Raw genomic sequence first — 22,000 nt, forward strand, 5'->3', positions numbered from 1 at the left:
TTTCCAGCCTGCCGGCCTGCCCTATATATTTCAGACTGGCCTAATCAGTCCCCACAACTGCATAATTCAATTCCTTGCCATACACACACACACACACACACACACACACACACACACACACACCTACCTCAGAGCTACACACACACACACACACCCCTACCTCAGAGCTACACACACACACACACACACACACACACACACACACACCTACCTCAGAGCTACACACACACACACACACACCCCTACCTCAGAGCTACACACACACACACACACACACACACACACACACACACACACACACACACACACACCCCTACCTCAGAGCTACTGGGGATTCAGTTCCAGACCGCAATAAAACAAGTCACTTGTATCTTTTTATTTCCCAGTGCATATAAAACTTATGTTTACACCCTACTGTAGTCTATTAAGTGCAATAACATCATGTGTAAAAAAAAAACAATGTGCATACCTTAATTTAAAAATACTTTATTGCTAAAAAATACTAACCATCATCTGGGCTTTCAGTGAATCATAACCACTCATCACAGATCACCATAACAAATGTAATCATAATGAAAACGTTTGAAATGTTGCGATTACCAAAATCTGACAGAGAAACGAAGTGAGAAAATGCTGTTGGAAAAATGACACCAAGACTTGTTCGACACAGGGTTGCCACAAACCCTTAATTTGTATAAAAATAACCACAACAGTTATCTGTGAAGCACAGTTAAGCAAAGCACAATAAAACGAGGTACGCCTGTAGGCTTTCTCATTAGGAATTGGCTTACAGCAGGATACATATATCCTGGTTGTTTTCCTGGAAAAACCCTAATTGATACATAAATCAAAACAGTATTACATCTCAGGGGAGACAGTAGAACAGTGCAACTTCCCTAAAAGACACAGAGAATGGCAGCCCCTATATCTTTGCACCTATAGCCAAATGGGGGTTCCTCTGTGACCAGCAGAGACAGAAAACAACTTGAGCTTGGTTTATAGGTGGGTCAGCTCAGTATGTGGGTACAAAATGAAGATGAATGGTATCTGCATTACACCCACATGCAGGGGTACAGAAGTAAAACTTTTCCAATGGACAGGACCTCAAGCAGTGCACCTGACTTGGTATAAAAGAAGCGGCCTAAAGTAAGAATATTTATCGGATATGCAGACTCCTGGGCAGTGGCCAATAGCCTGGCCGTCTCGTTGGGGGACTGGAAGGACCAAGGCTGAAGATCAGAGACAAGGAGAGCTGGTGTGAAGACTGGGGACTGACATGTGGGAGGAGCAAAGTGTGACTAGTTCTGTATCCCATGCTAACAGCCATCAGAGCAACCACCATGGAAGAGGCACTAAACTGCCAAGCAGACACAGTGGCTAAGCCAGGTGCACGGGCCTTTGGTCAGCGGCCACCACACAACTGGCACAAAGGACACATAAACACAGGGCCACACGGCTGACAAAGGCCCAAGAGCAAGGACTCCTGCTTCCCAAGGCTGATCTAGTGGGACTCCTCGTGACAGGTGCTCTGCCTCAAGGACTTACTGCATCATTGATCTGGCTGACACATTCTCAGAACTCCACAGCAGTGTGAGACTTTTCCTACCCAACCTTCCTTCTTGCCTTCCCTCTTCTCCAGAGGTTATACCTCTATCAGAGTCTGACTGCTTTCCCAGACTCCTCCAACCTCCTTTCCCATTTTCTTTCATGGGCATTTTCCCCTAAAAAAAAAAAAATCTCTCGCACATCTAATCTTGGACCCAAACAAACATACCAGGTAAACTAATTAAATGTGCTCACTATCAAAGCTCTATTCCTTTGTTTTGCAGGGTCAGAAGTTCAATTTTAGTGATTCGGCAGCAGTATTAAGGTCCTGTGAACTAATTCCTACCTAACTCATAAGGGACTGATTGACAAAATAAAAGGACAAGATTCTCCAAATGAGAAAAAACTGCCAAGGAGACCAGAGAGATACGCAATGAAGCTGACAAAGTATTCCCATCTCAGCAAGAACAGCTACTTGAAAAGGAAATTCAGCCCACAAGTAGCCTGGTTAGGTCTGAAACTCGGAAAGGGAGCTGGCTAGCCAAAAGGTAGAAACAACCCACATGTCCATCCACTGAGGAATGGACAAACAAAATGTGGTCTATCCACACAATGGGATATTATTCAGCCATAAAAAGGAACGAAGTCCTGGGATGCCTGGGTGGCTCAGTTGGTGAAGCGTCTGCCTTCGGCTCAGGTCATGATCTCAGGGTCCTGGGATGGAGTCCCGCATTGGGCTCCTTGCTCAGCAGGGAGCCTGCTTCTCCCTCTGCCTGCCGCTCCCCCTGCTTGTGCTCTCTCGCTCTGACAAATAAATTTTTAAAAATCTTAAAAAGTAACAAAGTGCTGATCCACGCTACAACACGGATGAAGCTCAACAACATACTAAGTGGAAGACCCCAGACACAGAAGGGCCATATGGTGTATGATTCCACTTATATAAAATGTCCAGAATAGGTAGGTCCACAGAAATGGAAAGCAGACTGGTAGTCAACAGGGACGAGGAGGAGGGAATGGAGAGTAACTGCTTCATGGGCACAGGGTTTCATTCTGGGGTGATGGAAATGTTTTTGAACTACACAGGAGCGGTAGTTTGGCACACTATGAATGTACCAAATGCCACTGAATTGTTCCCTTCAAAATGGTTAATTTGATGTTATGTGAATTTCACCTCAATAGAAATAAATAAATAAATAAATAAATAGCAAGGAGGTGCGTGGATGTTAAAAAAGAGACGTTTAAAAAATTTTTTAAAAAGAGGGTGGGGTGCAGAGGGAGCAGCCTGGCATTGAGAATCACTATCCCATTCACATCGAGCTGTCTAGACCTAGTTAAACCACCCTTCTTTATGCACGGCTGTACCTGCCAACTGGAAAGGTCACCTACACCTCTAGCACAAAGACCAGAATTCTAGAATTGCCTGCTATTTCCCCTTTCCTGGCAATTTCATCATACACTGGGGTCATAAATTCAAGGGCCACATTTATGAAACCAAATTTAGAATACCTCCTCTGGTAAGTACTGAGCATATTCCCAGGAACAATGGATTTTGCTCAAAAATCCAGGCCTATGGGGCTGTTAAAACCACAGCTCTTAATGACTCTAATACTCAAGGGATTGGAAGAATCCGGCCTCCGAGATTTTACTTACAGTAACAGTAAAAGCATAACTAAGCACAATTGCATTTTAAAGACCAAGTGCATTTCCAGTTCCAGTTCTATTGGGAAGAGAGAGAGGCCGCAGCTTCAGTGGTGCCTGCGGTCACCGGGGTTAGAGGACTCCTGGTCCCGTGAGCGCCGGGCCCTCTTCGGCCCGTGGGACCTCTCCCGGCTCCTGCTTCTACTCCGCTGACTACGTCCCTCAGAACGCCCACTGGGCCGGCTGGAGTGTGTGTCTGAGCTTCGGCCTCGGTCTCTATCTCGGCTCTTTTCTTCTCTGGTTGAGGACTTATGTTCATGCTTCGGCTTCTCTTTCTTCAGCTCCCTCTCTCTGTCCCCTTCTCCACCACGGCAGGTCGCCCTGACCTCGGGAGAGCTGGGCTGGTGCTTCCGCACCTCCCTGGGCTCTGACTTCTGACCCCACTCTGAGTTCCTGTCGCTGTGCTTTTTAGAGCCAGGGTCGTCCTTTTCCCTTACCACCTTGTTTCTGGGTGGCGACCAGGGGGCCGGCTGCTCCGCCTGGACCTCCCGGTCAGTCTTCTCTTTGTCTTTCTTTCTTCTCTTTTTCTCCTTTTTGTCTGGAGGACAAAAGGGGCACAACCAATGAGGAAAGGAAGATGGAGGAGGGGAAGGTATGCAAAAGGAAAGCACTGCTGGCAGCAGTGGGAAGCAGTCGTAATCGACACTTCCAGAAAGTGTCTCCGAGAAGCCAACTTGGATGTCTGGCCCCCTTGAGAGGTCAAGTTGCTGTATAAGGCAATTCTCACCCTTAATTACCTTTCTGAAGACACTGCCTCCAAATACAGTCACATTCTGAGGCACTGCAGGATTAGGACTTCAACATATGAATTTGGAGGAGACAGAATTCAGCCCTTAATATTAGTCTTCCACTGACACCTCTCCTTTCCCAGTTAAAGTAAGGTTCCCCACACCTTTCCCCTTCATACATAAGAAATGATTATCAGCTCTCAGGGAATGCTAGGAAGAGCAAACAATAAGACTACCCAGAATCTTCTCTTGGGTCTTAACGCTTTACCTTTTTTGTGTTTTTTTGTGGGTTTGTCATCTTCAGAACCCTCTGATGAACTCACTGAGGGGGTGTGAGCCCCACAGCCCCTCTCCTGGAGTTCTTTGGTCACATCATCTATTTCTTCGGAGTCCTTGGGAGCTCGATAGTTGGACACATGATCCACTCGAATAGTTCTTCCTTTGATCTAAGACAGACAGGCAGTGCTTCAGCAGAGATGGCCCTCCCATTGAACTATTTGAACCCAGCTGCAAAATGCCATGGTTTGAACCACACCCTTTACCTTCCTGCTAATTCTGTTTCTGGGGAAATTACTCTAAAGGAGACCTGCCCAGTTGATGTGTCACAGCACATATACCTAGATAATAATTTGCTCAGCCCTTGGGGCGGCCAGGTAGGGCCTGGGGCAGCTGGAGTCCCTGAGGCACTTGTACCAGACAGCCTCCTCAGTTTACCCCAGTGTGCGACACAATAACCTCATGTTCTACGTGTGCCATTAAGTGAAGAAAGGCTGGGCAGTACTGCCCCAAAGCACAAGCAGCAGGGAAAAATGAGAATTTACATGCATAAACAATGAATTACCCTCAATCTGTAACATTTATTCACAGTAAAACATACTGTGGCCTGGCAGCTAAAAAGAATTCCTGAAATCAAGTGCAGTGCCGAGCTGTTTTCTTGATACAGCAGTTAGGATGAGGCCAAGGAAGACCAATAGCTAAAAAGGGGGAAGGAAGCTTTTTTCTTAAGCCCTCACACCTTGCTCTACCCCCACCATAATGGACAACTGGCTCACACTGGTATTTTTGCTGTGAATCACAACTCTCCGGGTGAACAACAAAAATTAACCCCTCACTTAGAAACATTCAGGCAGGGCACCTGGGTGGCTCAGTCAGTTGAGCGTCTGCCTTTGGCTCAGGTCACGATCCCAGACTCCTGGGATCAAGCCTCAGGGATCGAGCCCCAAGGATTGAGCCCCATGTCGGGCTCCTTGCTCAGCGGAAGCCTGCTTCTCCCTCTCCCTCTGCCCCTCCCCCTGCTCCTTCTGTCTCTCTCTCTCAAATAAATAAAATCTTAAAAAAATTCAGGCAGGTACAGACCTATTCTACAGGCAAAATCATCCAAAATTTTAAAAGTCTGGCTTTTATGTTCCCACACAAGAGCAGATTTTTATTCTTACCTTTAAGCCTGAGCAGTTGGTCATCTTTCCTATTCCCCTTTTGAAAACATTTTTGAAAACCTCCCTTTTATGGTAACTCCACTTGACTGCTGGCTCTCTTAAAAATCAAGCCTAGTACCTTGTTCCACCCTGTCCTATAGTTGCCAGCTATTCCATACTGGTGCAATCAGTGACAAACTCTCCAAATCAAAAGTCACCCCCCCCAAGCTATGACAATGCTTATCCAACTGCAGTGCTTTTCCTAAATAAGCATCGGAACCAGGTAGAGCATAGATAAGCCTGACTTGCCCATCACCTTCTCTCAGGCCAAGGCTGGAGTGAGAGCGAACAGAGGAGAAACAACTTCAGAATGAGTTACTTTTGTAGAATTTGTCATCAGACTTTTAACTAGAGAATTTCCAGGGCCGAGCAATGCTATGTCAGTGGAGATATATGACAGACCCACAAAGCTGTGTCTTAGAGCATGAAGCCACGAAAAAGCCCCAAATCCCCTGACAGAGCATAGCATGGAAGTCTCTTTGCTGCCCAATACATCAGAAATGAGAGTGGAATGTGAGAATGGAAAGATGAGAAACCAGAGGCGTGGGTGGGAGTGGGGGGCATGGTACCTACGCTCCTGGGAAGATGAACATGAGGAAAAGGAACAAGTGTTAGCAGGGTCATACGCCAATGAAATTATTTCCTGGGATCATTTCCTGGTCAGTATGTCCCCACACCTCTGCAACTCTCTCAATGCACCCAGGTGACCAGTACTGCCCTTGAACCTGTGGCAATCAGGTGGGAAATTAAACCTAACCCTTACATACAGGGAAAGTCCAGCCAAATCCTGCTTAGTGAACACACTCACCTTGATTCCATTAAAATTGTCAACAGCCAGAATTGTGCTCCTCTGGTCTTCATAGCAAAGGAAACAGAATCCTTTGGATTTCCCAGTCTTCTTGTCCCGCACCAGATTAATGTTAACAATCTCCCCATATCTATTTATTTTATAAAAGAGTAAGACACTATTGATTTAAAATGCAAAAACTTTCAGACTGAATGACAAAACAAAATTCAAGTAATATAATCTGTACAGGAGACACATCTAGAACAAGATAACATAAAAAGGTTAAGAATAAAAATTAGACAAGGACAGAGCAGGAACACCCAATTACAAAATGGGTGGTAATATTAAGATCAAAGATGAATTCAAGGCCAAAAAAGATATTTAAATGGGACTAAGAGAGCTCTGTTACACTGAAAAAGGTCCTAATACATTACAAAGAAATGTCATGAACCTTTATGCATAAGCTCACAAATCAAAAATTTAAAGAAACTATTAAAAATACAAAGAGAAACTGGCAACAAAGGTTATGAGATATTTTAACATACTACTTAAGTTTATAACACATAAAATTGATAAAACTAAGGTCAGATGAATTAATATCAATATATAATTATATAACATAAATATAAATAAATAACAATTATGTTGTTAAGAAATATTAATGTCAAACCAGTGGATATATAGATATATTTGAATCTTACAAAAAGAGGACAATTTCTTCTCAAGAATCCATGAAATATGTATTAAAATTGACTACAAAATAAACCTCAATAACTTCCAAAAACAGAGAATATGTTCTCCAATCACAATGCTATCCAGCTGGAAATAATATTTTAAATAAAAAACACCCTACTAGCTAGAACTTGAAACCTACTCTCCTAGCTAACAACTGGATGAAAGTAAAATAAAAAAAAAAATCAACAGATTACTTAAAAAATAACAAAAATGAGAAGAATATATACCAAAACATAATTATGGGATGCAGCTAAAACCACATTAAGAAAAATCTGTAACCTTAGAGAATTTTACTGTTAAAAAGGCAGAATGAATATAAAAGAAAACAAATCGAAGGAAAGCAGATGGGAGTTAATAAAGATAAAAGCAGAAATTAAGAGAAAATAGAAAAAAATTCAACCTTACTCCTTATACAAAGTTAAATTCCAGGTAAGTTAAAGATTCATAAATTAAAAAGTAAAGTCATAAAAATAAAACAGGAATTGGTGGATACTTAATAACATGATCACATACATACATTCCAGCCAGATATCTAGCATCTTACCTAACAGAAAATACAGGTTTCTCCCGCTACCCAAATGTTCATTTTATGCCACTTCGCTTTTACAAAAGACCTACATTAGTACCTGTTTTCACTAACCGAAAGAAAGCTGAAGAGGATTTTCACTCTTATGACATGGTAACTGCTTCATCACTTTATGCCGTTTTAGTTTAGAAAGCTTTCACAGAACACTCTACCTCCGGATAGCAGGGGAAACCTGTACTGGAGCTGATTCAACTAAGGTCAGGAACTATTTAACACTGTTTAACAGTGTAGGTATAGGCCAGTGCAATCAGACAGGAGAAAACAGATGTAAAAAAATGAAAAAGTAAAACTATCTCTATTTGAAGATTTATATATAATAGTATGCATAGAAAACCCAAGAGAATTAATGATAAACAATGATAAAAACAAACAGTAGGATAATTCAGTAAGGTAAGAGGATATAAAGTTAAAAAAATAAAACACTGTCTTACAAAAACAATAATCAGAAGATGTAACCAAGGAGAAACCCCATTTGTATTAGCAACAAAAAACTTAAAATACTTAGAAATAAACTTAGCAACAAGCAATGTACAAAGTCTATATAGAGAAAATTTTTTAAAACTGAAAGACACACACATAGATTTGAACAAATATAAAGACATCCCTTGTTTTTGGATAGGATGACTCAACATCATAAAGACAGCAACATCTTCCCCCAAGTTAATACTTAAATTTAATGTAGTACAAGTTGTGTTTTATTTTCCTGGAGCTGGATAAGTTGATTCTAAAGTTCTCATGGATAAATGAACATGTTAAGAGTAGATGGAGAAACTTTAAAAAAGAACAACGAGGGAGAGTAACTCTCCCAGATACTAAACACACTGAAAACACTGTGATTAATTAGTGTGGTACTGGCACATGAAGAGACAGACAGACCAACAGAACAGAATAGAAAGGCAAGAAAGAGACTCAAGTATATATGGAAAAATTAGTAAGATGATATGGGTGACATCCCAGTTTGCTGGGGGAAAATGACTTTTTTATAAATGTTGGGACAACTGGATAGCCACTGAAAAAACATGAAATTGCATCCGTGTCTCACACTATAATCAGAATAACTCTAAATGGATCAGAGATTTCAGTGCATAAAATTGAAACCAAACAAGTACTAGACGGGAACACAGATGGGTGGGTGGGGAGAAATACTATCTAATTATGACTCAAAATCCAGAAGCAACAAAAAAAGACTGATAAATCTGACCATATAAAACACTAGAGTGTGAGATATACAGGGTCTGCACAAAGGAGTTTTTGGGGTGATGGAATTGTTCTTCATCCTAACTGTGGGGGTGACTACACAAATCTATACACACATTAAAGCTCACAGGGCTGTACACTCCCTAAAGTCAATTTTACCATATAATTTAAACACATGAATGAATAAATTTTTTTAAATTTTGCACAGCAAAAAAAAAAAAACAACCCACAACAAAGTCAAAAGACAAATGACAAAACAGGAGAAAATATTTACAACTCATATTACAGATAAAGGACCGGAAAGTAATTTTTTTCCTTTTTGCTATAAAGAACATCATCAGGACAACTGGTAAAGCTGAATAAAGTCTATGAATTAGATCAGTGTTAACTTCCTGAATTTAATCACCATACTGAGGTTAAACAGAGAATGTCCTTGTTTTGGGGGGAAACAAATATTGAAGAATTTAGGGATAAATGGGCATCATGCCTGCAACTGACTCTCAAATGGTTCAGAAAAAAATAATAGGTATACGTGGGGAGAAATGACAAAGCAAATGTAGTAGTAAAATGTTAACATCTGGGGATTCTAAGCGAAGGGGAAACAGGTATTCTTTACAGTACTTTATAACTTTCCTATTTTAAGTCTGAAATTATTTCCAAATAAAATGTAAAGAGAATATAGGAACTCGTTTAAACGGGTCTGACTCCTACAGACCAAATTGGGACAATCTGAGCATCAAGAAATAATAATGATGGCAATGTAGTAAAACACATCAAATTAAGTAAAATAAGTCCACAGTAACACAATACATGACAAAGTGGTAAAACAGAGTTGAAACCATTAAGAGCTTTTGTAAAATCACTAAGAAAATGAGGAACACATCAACAGAAGAAAACAAGCAAAGGCTATGAAACTTAAAAAAAACAAGAAATAATGGCATGTAAATCTATGAAAAGGTGTTCTACCTCACTGATGATTAAATAAAGGCAAAGTAAACTCATAATGAGAAACCATACAACAAATATTTTTTTAAAATAACCACTGCCAATTAGGATTCAGAAAAATGGGCATTCTAGTGAGAGTAGAAACTGATACAACCTTCTCAGAGAGCAATCTGGCCATATTTATAAAACATCTTAAAAATGCTGATCTAGTAATTTCACTAAGGAAACTATCAGGAATGCATACAAAGGATGTATATACTACAATGTATATACTAAACATGCACACACATATGCTACAATGTATATACTATATATATGTATACATATAGTGTGTGTGTATATACATATATATACTAAAATGCAATACAATTTATAACAGCAAATAATGCCCAACATTTAAAAAAAAAAGATAATAAAGAAATACACCAAAATGTTAACAGTTTTTCCTTAAAGTACATTCTGTTTTGTTCTCTATGCTTTTCCTTTTTGCCAAATGTCCTAAAGGGATTATACATTACCTTGATAATCAGAAAACAACATTTTTTGAAAACCACTGCTACCAATGGCAAAGGCAATCTTCATGGAGAGCAATGTGTACAGCCAGAAGAGAGAATGAAAATAAACAAACACACTAGCTGATCATCACTCAATGCAAATAAGACAAAAACAGCCTCTAGATGGAAGGCTGGACCAGGCAGAGGTATCATAAGGGGTGGAAATTACAGGCTGCACCCCCTGTGACCTTCCAGCTCCCCAGAAGTTGGAGGAAACAGCCTCTGTCCCTCTCTGGGCGCTTTGCAGTGTGGGCTGCAGAGGCCCGCTCCCATGGCCTTCAATGTGTATTGCCCAATCGCTTTCCCATGGCCCTCTCCCCCATATGCTGCCCAACCACTCAGCGAGGGTCCTCCTCCCATCGGACAGCCCAACCATCCCCTGCCATGGCTGGCTGTGTTTGCTTCCCCAAACCCTTCTGCTGCGGTCCTCTGCCTGTACAGGCTGTCCAACTTCTCTGCAACAGTCCTCTGCCCTCGGGGCCCCTCTGGCCTTACCGACTGTCTAACCACTCTGTGTAGCTCTGGGTTGGGACCAGCCCCTCTCTACCAGCTGCCAAGACGCTCTCCCACCCAATGCTGCTGCTTTCATCTCATAGTGGAATGAAGAATATATGGCTGATCTATTCATTCTTGTTCCTCAACAGCCTATAAGTCTCAGCTTCTGGGTAAAGAGACTGGCTCTAGCTCAATAACCTTATGCTCATCTAGAAACAAAGAAAACAAACTACTGCCTAAACCTTTTGCTTTTTCTCCCATTCCTCTGTGCTTTGCCCTAATCCTACAACACCACACAGGTGTAAGCCAGAAGGGCTCTGTGATCATGGATAACCCTTAGTTTGCAGGAGCCCAAAGAGCCCAACATGGTAGCTTCCTGTGAGTTCCCGTCTGTTCCAGTGTTGGCCCAGGCTGAACAAGCCTCACTGAAGAAGCAATAAAAACAGACCAGAATCCCCAAGACAGCCTCCTAAATCATCCAACTTCTTGGACTGTCCATATTGGAAGAGTTCTACAACCATGTCCTGGTGCTGATCTAGACTAGAACAGAAGCTCCAGCCCTCCCCATGCAGGGAGGCCAGTCAGCCTACAATAAAATAAATGGATTTTGTGATGCCATAAAATGCATTATGGAAGCATACTCTGATGACCCAGAAGGCAGGAAATGAAAAAGGACTTACTGTGAGAACACACAGATGATGTCCCCTTCAGTCAGTTCATAAGGAAGCCCTCCTAGAAGAGAAAACCACATTTCAGTTCCACAAACATTTACCAAGCGTCTACTACATACCATGCACTAGGCCCGGCACTGGGGGTGCAAAGAAGAGTAAGCCACAGAGCCTGCCCTCAAAGAACTCACAGTCCGATGACAAAAGAGAAGCATATATAAGGTGCAGCATTAGTGCAGCAAAAGGAGTGATTAACTTTGTGGAAAGGTTGGTGTCCCCACTAACCAAATACTCCTTACACCCAAAATCTTATGGACAAAGCAGATAGTTTCTGGCATAAAACTCTGCTTCGACAAACATATCTTGAACTCACCTGCTCTTTACCCACAAATTCACAGCTAAGATCCAAAAATCAGTTTAAATATGAAAATATTAACCCGACCTCACATAGACTAAGGATTTTATAATCCTTAGTTGTCTTCATAAACAACTGTTCAGCACTTCATAGGAAATAAATTCCCCTGCAAATCTTTCCTTCCTCATCTGTAAAATGGGGACTTTGGTACTTACTTCACAGAATTTTAAGAATTAAATAAAACAATGGATATAAAGTGCTTAGCACAATAAAACAGAACAGACTGTCAAATTACTGGAAGTGACAAAAGTGAATAGAGAGATGACAATATGGCCATGGGCAGAAGGCAGGAGCTAATTAGATGAGGAAAATGAATTCTGAGGGAAGGGGAAAGGGCAGGGGACTAGCAGTAATACAGGATCGTGCCTGAGACCATGAGTTCTAGAATCCCATAGTTCTGGTTGTCCCACTTACTAGCTATGTGACCTTACGTAAGTCCATTAACTTCCCTGCACCTCAGTTTCCTCAGCTGTGTAATAGGGAGACGCGGTGTAACAATGGTCTCTGAAACCAAGAAACCAAGTGGCAAGACTCTTACCACAGTGAATGGCAAAGGGTAACTATCATGGACACTGGTTTGGCAGGGGGAGCAAACTAAAAATGGGAGAGAAAAGAGATACGGAAAACGGATTTACGGGGCAGCCAGCAGAAGGAAATAAAAGTGCGTGATGAATGCCGGGAGAAATGAACGGCCGGAATACTGAAAGGTTAGGAAGCAGGCCAGGAGAGGAGGAGGAGCCGTGCAGGGGAAAGATGTGGACCTTACCCAGGAAGATCCAGGCGCTGTCTTTGTACTCGGAGTGCCAGGACACCTTATCTGCCACCCCAAGCTGGACCTCACGCTCATTCAGCTCGTTGATCAGCTTCACTTTAGTTAAAGGGCTGCAAAAAGGGCGGAAAAGCGGACCTTAAGTGCGGCCTGGCCAGAGTTAAGGGTGAGCAAAACTAGGGGACTAGTTTTCCAGTCTCTGCGCCTCTGCCGCCCCTAGGCCCGGCAGACGCTCTACCACCCCAGTCCTGGTGGACCACCTCCCGCGGCCCATCCCTACTTCTTCAGAGGTAAACTGCGGCCTTACTTCATCTTCTCAGGTTCGCGCTCAGCACCGAGACACTTACTTCCGGACGAGTCTGCACCGCGCGTGCGCAGCCCCGACGCAGCGCTCCCATTGGACTCCGCGGAGCTCGCGTCGCGCCGGAAGAGCTGGGTCGCGCCGGGGTGTGGCGCTTGCGCACTAGCGCAGACAGGAACTCCTCGCTCTGTCAGTTATCGCTGCACCAGAGAATTTTTGTCTAGGCCCTCGGTCCGTCCCTGTATGGAACGGGGACATGGGTGTGAGCCGGGTTTATTATAGGACCCTCAGCCCCTGCACGACGCCTGGCATTGATTGGGCTAGCTATAAATGTTTGCTGAATAAAGACTGAAAAATGTGGGGCGCCTGGGTGGCTCAGTCGTTAAGCGTCTGCCTTCGGCTCAGGTCATGATCCCAGAGTCCTGGGATCGAGCCCCGCTTCTCCCTCTCCCACTCCCCCTGCTTGTGTTCCTGCTCTCGCTAACTCTCTCTGTCAGATAAATAAATAAAATCTTAAAAAAAAAAAAAAAGACTGGAAAATGTGCCCGTTATGGCGACTTTAGTCCCAGCCTTTGCTTGCTCTCAGTGCAAATCCCTACTGGGGCTTCATTTCCAGCCAATTACTCACGCACACGCACACCCATCAAAGCATCCCTGTTCAGGAATTACAGCAAAGTGAAGAAGATATGTGAGAGGGTAAATTTTTTTCTTCCTCAAATTCAAATGCATAGGCAACTGACCAGTGTGCCTCCATAGGCTGAATTGAATACCCAGATTTGTGTTAAGAGCTGTTACCCTCACCCACCCTTTTCCATTGTCTCGCTCCTACTTAAGCAGGATGCAGAAAGAAATAGTGAAAAAGCTAATAACTGAGCAGATGCTAGGTTGTGTGCTAAGAAATTCACATGTACTGGCCCTCCATCCTCACAACCACCCCCATAGAGTCTATACATACAATTACCCTCCTCATTTTACAGAGGAAGAAACTGAGATTCAAAGGAGTTAATTAGTTAATTCAAAAGAGGTACTCTTCCTCTACCTATCAGGTCTGGTTGATTTAATCAGTTCTTACTGAGCATCTATATTTGTCGTATAAGGCATGTCTGTAGACAGGAATGTAAGGTGAGGTTCTCTGCCCGAAGGAGCTAATATCATTAAGGAGACAAGATAAATTTGCTTGGTAGATTTCACTCCAGAAATAACAAGGAACCCATAGAAGAGATGGTGGCATATAATGTGTGATTTAAGCCATACTGAAGCTTTGAATCCATCTTGCATGTGTCCTCATCAATAACTGGTATCAGACCATGCATGGTCTAAAAGTGAAGTTCCAGAGCTGTGTAGTTCTCTCTGTAAGCCTAGCTCAGAGCCCCAGAAATTAGGCACTTCACCAAGTACTTTGATGATGATGATGACAACTCTACCCTCAATGACTCACCATCTACCCATGTCCTGCCAAAAAGCAGGAAACTCCCCACCAATGACAGTTTCTCTTCATTCATTCTGTGTTTGTGCCCCTCCCCCAGTCCAAACCAGCTATTCATTAACTTTGTGAAATTATCTTGGCAATGAAAACTAAATGGTGACAGATTGCATACAGGTTTTATCTGCTCCTGGGAATCATAGGTTGCTTAGTTGTAGGGTTGAAGTAGCCACTGCAAAGTGGTAAACTAGCATGCAGCATTATCTGGCTGGATTCCTCAGGCAACTGTGAAATGAGAGAAATAGGGCTAAACCTGTGTCTTGGTCATCAGGAGGGTTCAAAAGGAAGCTGAAGTGAAAGAGGAGATTAAGACCAACCAAAGGGAAGGACAATTTAGTTGGAGGAGGGTGTGGGAAGACTGCTACTATCTAGCTAGTGGGTTCAGCAGAGATATTCTGAACCTGGGAGAACTTAAAACCATCCCAGGTTACCTGGGACATCTCCATCAACATGCTTCCAATTGGTAGGAATTGGTAGGTAAGATGATGCCTAGAGATATCCACAAGTCTAAGTGGAAAGGGGATGAGGATCAAGGGGACCCTCTGATCTTAGTATCTGAGAGGAGGACCAGGATTTGCTATTCAAGGTGGCTACTAGTGATCTCCACCAGTAACATTGATTTAGCACCCACTGGATGGACAGCTCAGGTCTAGGTCCTCTAGGCAATGCTAAGGAAGCCAAAGGCAATCCTCACATTCAAGGCAAGGCCAAGTAATAATGTCCAGCCAATTTCATCTCTTCGCTTCCCACCACACCACATCCCAAAACAGCTTTCCCTCCTGACTTCCCTGTTTCAAGCAATGCTATCACCATTTTCCTGGTTGCCCAGGTACAAAACAGGGGTTTCATATTTCAGTCATCCTTATTCCTCACCCAAAGATATCTATCCAATCATTAAGTCCTAATCATTGTGCTACTGCAGTGTCTATAAAATTCATCTCATCCAGTCACAGTTCTGTTTCTTTTTTTAAAAAGATTTTATTTATTTGAGAGAGAGTGAGAGACAGAGCACGAGTGGAAGGGGAGGGGTGGAGGGAGAAGCAGGCTCCCTGCTGAGCAGGGAGCCAGACACGGGGCTCAATCCCAGTACCCCGGGATCATGACATGAGCCAAAGGCAGATGCCTAACCGACTGAGCCACCCAGGTGCCCCAACAGTTCTGTTTCATTATCACATGCCTTCTAGTTCTTTCCCTACTCATAGAACTGCCTTGGCCCCTATTCTCCTGTCTTTCCTCCCACTGCTCCCCAACACAAAGCCTCAACTTCAGTCAGGTTTCACTTCTATCCATTTCCTCAGGGGCTCCTTTCATTTCCAACCTAGACACCCTGCTGGGAGAGCCCCACACCCCTGGACGGCTCTTCTCTCTCTGAAACCTGCCCAAGCTCCAAACCCCCATCCAGGCACCCCTTAAGCAGGAAACATTTCCTGACCTCATCAGTACACAGTGATGGTTCCCACTTCTGAACTCTGCAGCACATCATAACATTTTCATGTTATCTCCCCAGAAAGAGTGTGAGATCCTGGAAAAGAAAGGTTCTTTTTAAGCCCTCAGCACCTCAAACATTTCTCTGCACACATAGCAAGTAACCAATACAACTATTGGTTAATGAAATTGAAAACACGCAGAGCTATGGTTACCTTTGGGGAAGCAGATGAGGAAAGGAGGAGAGAGGCTTTTACTTACCCTTTGTTTCTTTCTATACTGTTAGAATTTTCTTCCCTTTATCCAGATTATCACTTACATTTTTTATTTTTATTTTTTAAAAGATTACCCTTAGCCACTATGCACAGGCTAAGTGGGGTTAAGAGGAACAGATCAGGCAGGGACATGTTGGGTATCAACTTTAGATTTGACTCAATGTGAGGTGAGAAGCCAACAAAGGATTCTGATCTGGCTTACAATTTAGCAGGATGACCTTGGCTGCAAACTGTGGGTTGGAGAGAGTGCCTAAGGTAGAGTCAGGGAGACTAGGAAGCTTTGCAATAATTCAGGCAGGAGATGATGGTGGTTTGCCTCAGGGAGCAGCTAAGGAGAGGGTGGCCCATGTTGGTATTTTTTAAACTAAAAAATATATTTAAAAAAATAAAGAACACACATGACATCAACAGAAAGGTATATTATGTTTATGAGTGCTCGGGTGCTGGGTTAGATGCTGAGGATACTACAGTAAGCAAGATCACAAGACCCAGTCCCTGCCCTTGAACAGCTCACAAAGTTGCCAGACAGTTGTATATGTGAATAAACACAATACAAAGAGATGAGGGTCAAAATGAAGGTGTGAGTGAAATGTCACTGGAACCAGTTGAGGAATCAATTAATTCTGACTACTGGGGGTCAGAGGGAGGTGGGGGTGGAAAGCAAGTGTCAGGGAAAGCTACAGTGCAGCAGGGGACAGTTGAAAAGCAGGGAGGAGGGCTGGGGTGGGAGAAAACAGATGGATTTGGTTGGCAAATTGTTGAGTTTAAAGCACCCAAGGAGCCAACAAAGGAGACCAAGGAGGAGGAGGACAGATAAAGATGAAGCAGCAGGAGAAAGTAGGATTCAAGAAGAGAGCAAAAAGGGCCGCCTGGGTGGCTCAGTCGTTAAGCGTCTGCCTTCGGCTCAGGTCATGGTCCCAGGGTCCTGGGATCGAGCCCTGCATCGGGCTCCCTGCTCCGCGGGAGGCCTGCTTCTCCCTCTCCCACTCCCCCTGCTTGTGTTCCCTCTCTCCCTGTGTCTCCCTCTCTCTCTGTCAAATGAATGAATAAAATCTTAAAAAAAAAAAAAAGAAGAGAGCAAAAGGTCATCAGTGCTATCAAACACCACATAAAAGTTCTCGTGGTAGAAGCACCTCTAAGTTTTCAGTGTTTCTGCCTACTTATTTTAATTGGTCCAAAACAATGTCTGGTCCTTAATTATAGGTTGTCTGGAGGAATAGAGAATAAGAAATGATGGGTTGTGTTAATAGCATCTTACCATCTCTTCTGGGGATATTAACCTGAATCCATACATGGGCTTCAGTGAGTCTATAAGGTCCCTGCTTTGTTGGTATGATGTCTATGTTACATGAACATGTGCATTTTTAAGGAGAAGGTCCATAGCTTCTAACAGACTCCAAAATGGTTCCGTGGTTGGGAAAACAATAGCTAAGGACCACTGCCTTAGAGCATCTAAGCATTATCTGTGAATATCGTCATGTGCAGATAATTCAGAGCACTTTGCAAAGCTTAGCAAGAACTGTTGCAGGAGAACTGGCATGAGCTGTGAGTCAGATATTGACCAAATGGAAGCACACCACACCCCCGCTGGCTCCCCCAAGGCTCAGCACAGCCGCTTGCTGCCAACAATCTGACTCTTAGGTATAATCTTGAGGAGCTGGACAGAGAATCCCAAAATCTTGAGGAGGAGGAGACCAAATCACTTCCAGGGGTGAACATGCCTTCTAGAAGATACACGGCAGATGTCCTTTTATCACCTGCTTGTCGTTGTTCAACTTTTCTCCAGTGCCCAGGCCAAAGCAGTAGCTTTCCAAACCTCAAGCAACACAAATTTCAGAAGTGGCTAAGAATTCTGACGAACTGACTTTAAAAACAGAATCCGGTTTCTAAAGAAGAAATTGCTGGGGCAGTAGATGGCTCTGATTCAAGTGGAGCCCACCTGTAATCACAAATTTTCTCTCAATTCATGATGTGAAGTCCCCATTGACATACAGGCCTAAGGACCATGCGAGCAGAAGTGAACTGAATGGGATCATCGGACCGGGTGGGATGAGGAGTAGAGGTGGGCCAATCGGACTGGAGCTGAATAGAAAAGTATTTTTGAGGGATGGCAGGAGCCTGCCTAGAGCAGGAGTTCCTAAAAGGTCTTGGCACTGAAGCAGGTCAATCTCCAAGCCAATGACTAGTGAGTGCCCTACCCTCTAGTCTTCAAAATATTCCTTGCATTACCAGCTTTTATCGCCCTCTCCGTGATTCTTACTGTTTTGAGCCAGACTTCTTCTAGGGTGTTCTGTTGCTGAGCCACATCAGAGGATAGCATACTGAGACCAAGGGGGAAGAAGCCAGTTAGCAGAGGTGCCAGGTGAAATGCTGATCCAGAGGGTAGGAGACAGTCTGTATATTAGGAAAAGGGGTAGGCGGCCACGTGGCAGAGAAGCCAGACAACTGAGACACATGCTTATAGAGACTAGAGCAGATGGGTGATCGGAGGGACAAACTGAGAAGCAGGCAAAGCCCTCAGAGATGAGACACGGGACAGGCCTGTGTCTTGGCTCAAAGCCCAGTGACATTGCAGGCAGGCTGGCTGCATTCCTCTTCTGCACGGTGGACACTGGCATCTGTCACGAGGCTGGGCACAAGCTTTCAAAGCCAAAGGGTGATGCCACACGGCTTTCACTCTGCCTCTGGTCAGGAACTTACACTTCTGTAACAACATTGCAATTCTGGAGGGACCGGCTGGCATAGTTAGACTCTGAGACTCGGCAGGCCTGGGTTCAAATCCCAGTTCTAGCACATGCTAGCCATGGAACTTCAGGGGATTTAATTAGCTTCGATTAACTTCTATGTGCACTGGTGATAGTATCACCTCACGGGCATATTGTGAGGATTAAATGAGTTCATGCATGGAAAGTGTGTGTGATAAGAGGTATTATTAATATTAATAATAATCTTATTCTCAGATTCCAAATACCTCCGGCCATTGTTACAATCCCTCCCCCCCCTTCTGCAACCCCTAAATCTTACCCCCAGATCTTCCTCGGTAGGAAGCTGGAAATGGCCGTCTGAGAGCCAGAGGGCTGCAATATAAAACTAGGCTAGAATGGCCCCTTGAGTGCAGTCTTTCTTGAAACATACCCTGAAAAGCCTTCAAGAAAGACTTTCAATGAGAAAAAGCAAGAAGTGTTAATTGAATGTATACTTTCTCCCCTCACCCCACCCCCACTGCACAAGCCATGGGAATGAACCAAAAGTATTTGTACCTCATTACCCAACTCCTAATCTGCAGGAGAGGGAAGGCTTTCCATGCTCTAGTCCCAACAATAAAAATAAATAAAAGGAGCAAGAAACTTCTGAGCCCTGGGTGGCAAATGAAAACATCGCTGTACTCGCCGTGCCCCTCTGGCCTGCATGAAGGTATAGCTAAGATGCAAAACAATCAGAGCAACCCAGAAGTGCCTAGAAGGATCTTTCTTCCTTTCAAAGACCCCTCCTATGTATATAGCTAGATGGGAGCAAAGCTTTCCAAGGATCGCTTTCTTCCTGCAGAGTGCCTGCCCTCTGCTGGGCTTCATGGTCATTGGCATTTGGCACCTCAGTCCCGCAAGCTGCTCTTTCCTGGCAAGTAGAAACAGTATAACCAAAACCCAGTTTTTGAACTGTCTCCTCATATTAACCCTTTAGTTCGATGTATGAGTTTCCTATTGCCAATGTAACAAATCACCACAAACCTACTGCTTAAAACAACATGAATTTATTACCTTACAGTTCTTGAGGTCAGGAGTCCAAAATCGGTTTCACGTCAAAGCATCAGCAGGGGGGCACCTGGGTGGCTCAGTGGGTTAAGCGTCTGCCTTTGCTCCAGGTCATGATCCCAGGGCCCTGGGATTGAACCTCTTGTGTCGGGATCCTTGCTCAGCAGGGAGCCTGCTTCTCCTCCCCCTGCCTGCCACTCCCCCTGTGTGTGCACTCTCTGTGTGTGTGTGTCAAGTAAATAAATAAAATCTTAGGGGCACCTGGTGGCTCAGATGGTTAAGCGTCTGCCTTTGGCTTGGGTCATGATCCCAGGGTCCTGGGATCGAGCCCCACATCAGGCTCCTGGCTCAGCAGGGAGCCTGCTTCTCCCTCTCCCTCTGCCTCTCTCCCTGCTCATGCTCTCTCTCTCTCTCTCTCTCTCTCTCTCTCTCTCTCTGTATCTCTGTGTCTCAAATGAATAAATAAAAAAAAAAATCTTTAAATAAAATCTTTAAAAAAAAAGCATCAGCAGGCCCAGTTCCTTCTGGAGACTCTAGGGGAGACTCTGTCCCCTTGCCTTCTCCAGCTTCTAGAGGCCTCTCGCAATTTTTGGCTTGTGACCCCTTTCTGGCATCACTCCAATCTCTTGCTTCCATCTTCCCCAATATTACTCACTGATCTCCTGCCTTCTTCTTATAAGGACCCTTGGGATTATAACATTGGGCCCACCCAGAAACTCAGGATAATCACCCCATCTCAAGATCCTTACTTAATCACACCGGCAAGTCCCTTTTGCCATGTAAGGCAAGATATTCACAGGTTCCAGGGACTCGGACACAGACATCTTTGGGGGTCATTCTTCAGCCTACCATACCCAGGCTTCCGCAGCTTGGAGGAGCAAAAAGCTAGTGGACAAAGAGTGATGAGAACTGGATGCCGCTCCCAGCTCTGCAGCCACTTTCTGGCTGGGTAACCTCAGGCAGGTCCCTTGGCCTTTCCAAGCCTCAGCTTCTTCACTTGTAAGCTGGGGAGAATAATACCACCCAGCTCACAAGGTGTCAGACACTTGAATGTATGAAAAGCTCTAAGCATAGTGGTGAGCACAGAGCAGGCACTCCATAAACATGCTAGAAGGGGAAGTTAACATGGGGAAAGACAGGACGAGCATTTAGAAGGCTATGACCACAACGCAGATGAAAGATAATAAAGTACTAGGGGTACCTGGGTGGCTCGGTGGGTTAAGCGTCTGCCTTTGGCTCAGGTCATGACCCCAGGGTCCTGGGATGGAGCCCCGCATCAGGCTCCCTGCTCAGCAGAGAACATGCTTCTTCCTCTCCCTCTGCCCCTCCCCCCACTCATGCTTGCACGCTCTCTCTCTGTCAAATAAATAAATAAAATCTTTTTAAAAAAGAAAGACAATAAAGTGCTAAATGAGAGAGGCACTAGCCAGAACGGAAAGCAGGAGTGGGAAGATAAATGGAGAGGTATAAGTGAGTCCAGAATCCTATATTTCCTTGGGCTCAGGGTAAAAAATAATCCTCATTTTCCACAATCACTGGGCTTTAGTGACCAAAAAAGAGGGGAGGGTCTTCTACTTAAGTTCAGCTCAAGCACCCGTGAGAAAACCCAAAGCATAGATGTGTCAGCTTGAAGGCCGGAAGTCGTAGGATGGGCAAAGGCACAGAGGCACAAACTGGAAGGAAAGGGGACAACGTGTAGTCTCTATGGTTGATAAGAGCCAAGACAAACTCTCGGTGGCTGTTCCACACAGGTTTCCAACCTGACTGTTTCCAACACCTGCTGCTTATGAGCTATGTGGCCTTGGGCAAATAAGTCAGCCTCTGCATGCCTGGGTTTTCCCATCTGTAAAATTGAGGTATTACTAATACCTACCTTATAGAATTTTTGTGATAATAAAAGGAGAAGATGCTGTATATTTAGCACAGTACTCGGCATTTAAAGGCCCCATAAGGGATACCTGGGTGGCTACCTGGGTGGCTCAGTCAGTTGAACGTCCGACTCTTGATTTTGGCTCCGGTCATGATCTCAGCATCATGGGATCGAGCCCTGCATTGGGCTCCACGCTGGGCGCAGAGTCTGCTTGTCCTTGTCCCTCTGCTTCTCCCCCTGCTCTCTCTCTCTCTCGCTCTCTCGTAAATAAATAAATAAAATCTTAAGAAGAAAAAT

General features: G+C 44.1%; 1 protein-coding gene across 1 annotated transcript; it reads right to left on the reverse strand.

Annotated features, from left to right (window-relative positions):
* Positions 1-470: 470 nt before the first annotated feature.
* Positions 471-12,956, reverse strand: RBMX2 (RNA binding motif protein X-linked 2). Its single transcript, XM_028122743.2, has 6 exons — positions 12,905-12,956; positions 12,595-12,710; positions 11,426-11,477; positions 6,255-6,384; positions 4,240-4,417; positions 471-3,781 (listed from the first exon to the last, which is right to left on the reverse strand). The coding sequence occupies exons 1-6, from the start codon at positions 12,907-12,909 to the stop codon at positions 3,291-3,293; spliced, it is 972 nt and encodes a 323-aa protein (XP_027978544.2). The 5' UTR covers positions 12,910-12,956; the 3' UTR covers positions 471-3,290.
* Between the last annotated feature and the right edge of the window lie 9,044 nt (positions 12,957-22,000).

This window comes from Eumetopias jubatus, unplaced genomic scaffold (genome assembly GCF_037043125.1).
Source record: "Eumetopias jubatus isolate StellerSeaLion01/CBP00866 unplaced genomic scaffold, mEumJub1_p1.0 scaffold_11, whole genome shotgun sequence".
In the NCBI taxonomy this organism is placed as follows: domain Eukaryota; kingdom Metazoa; phylum Chordata; class Mammalia; order Carnivora; family Otariidae; genus Eumetopias; species Eumetopias jubatus.

Coding starts and splice junctions, on each gene's coding strand:
- RBMX2 (XM_028122743.2), bottom strand. Junction 11,478..12,594: donor CAGCGCCTGGATCTTCCTGG/GTAAGGTCCACA, acceptor TTTCTCTTCTAG/GAGGGCTTCCTTATGAACTG. Junction 3,782..4,239: donor CACAAAAAAACACAAAAAAG/GTAAAGCGTTAA, acceptor TTTGTCCTCCAG/ACAAAAAGGAGAAAAAGAGA.